This window comes from Gaeumannomyces tritici (assembly GCF_000145635.1).
Source record: "Gaeumannomyces tritici R3-111a-1 unplaced genomic scaffold supercont2.455, whole genome shotgun sequence".
Classification (NCBI taxonomy): domain Eukaryota; kingdom Fungi; phylum Ascomycota; class Sordariomycetes; order Magnaporthales; family Magnaporthaceae; genus Gaeumannomyces; species Gaeumannomyces tritici.
The window spans coordinates 25-779 of NW_008804999.1; the positions used below are offsets into that span (position 1 = coordinate 25).

Here is a 755-nt window from a genome sequence, read left to right on the forward strand (position 1 = left end):
GCGCGGCGACGGCGGCGGGGCGGCGGCGCTGTTCGAGCCGCAGCTGGCGGGGGCGGCCAGGGGGAGCCTGCTGGCGCAGCTGGAGCGGCCCGAGTGGATCGCGGGCCACGTCCCGCCCAACGGCGGCGAGTACAACTGGGCCCTCGGCGGGCTGGTGGTCGAGGGCGACGGGGCGGTGGCGGGGAGGAGGAGGGGGTGTCTGATGTGGGGCGGCATGTACAACTCCTCTTGGGTAAGTCTTGTTTGCTTCCATCGTCTCGGCGCTTGTCAACTCGGAATGGCTAACCTTTGGTGAACCAAACAAAAAAGATATTGGATCGCGAAGCTGGTCTTTACGGCATTTACGCCACGCAAACCCTTCCCCCAGGCGACGCCAAGGTACGGGAAATGACCAAGGCGTTTCACGAGGAGCTTTACTCCAAGGTTGAACAGTAATCTGTCGGGCATGTCAAGATACCGAAATGTTGGGGGAATGCACACGAGGATGAATATAAACAGGCACAAGGGCTGGCATTTAGCTTATACGCAGGTCGCAAACGTTTCCATTCACGGGCATCAAAACTGTCGGTTTCAAACCACACGCGCCCAGCTCTCCTTCTCATTACCAAGAAGGAGACGAAGCAATATCAACGAGTATTCAAGGGCCAGTACCGGAATCTTGGTGCAAGCTAAACTACCTAGGTATACAGCCAACAACGGAAAAGATAGAATACGCAGTAGAAAACAGTCCGAACGTGTTCAGTGACAGCATCTCC

The 755-nt window shown here is 57.1% G+C and overlaps 1 protein-coding gene across 1 annotated transcript; it reads left to right on the plus strand.

Moving 5' to 3' along the window:
• Positions 1-202: 202 nt before the first annotated feature.
• On the plus strand, positions 203-435 carry GGTG_14447 (hypothetical protein; the record flags this gene model as incomplete). Its single annotated transcript, XM_009232372.1, has 2 exons — positions 203-232; positions 310-435. 2 exons carry the CDS (start codon positions 203-205, stop codon positions 433-435), a joined length of 156 nt encoding a protein of 51 aa, XP_009230636.1.
• Positions 436-755: the final 320 nt, after the last annotated feature.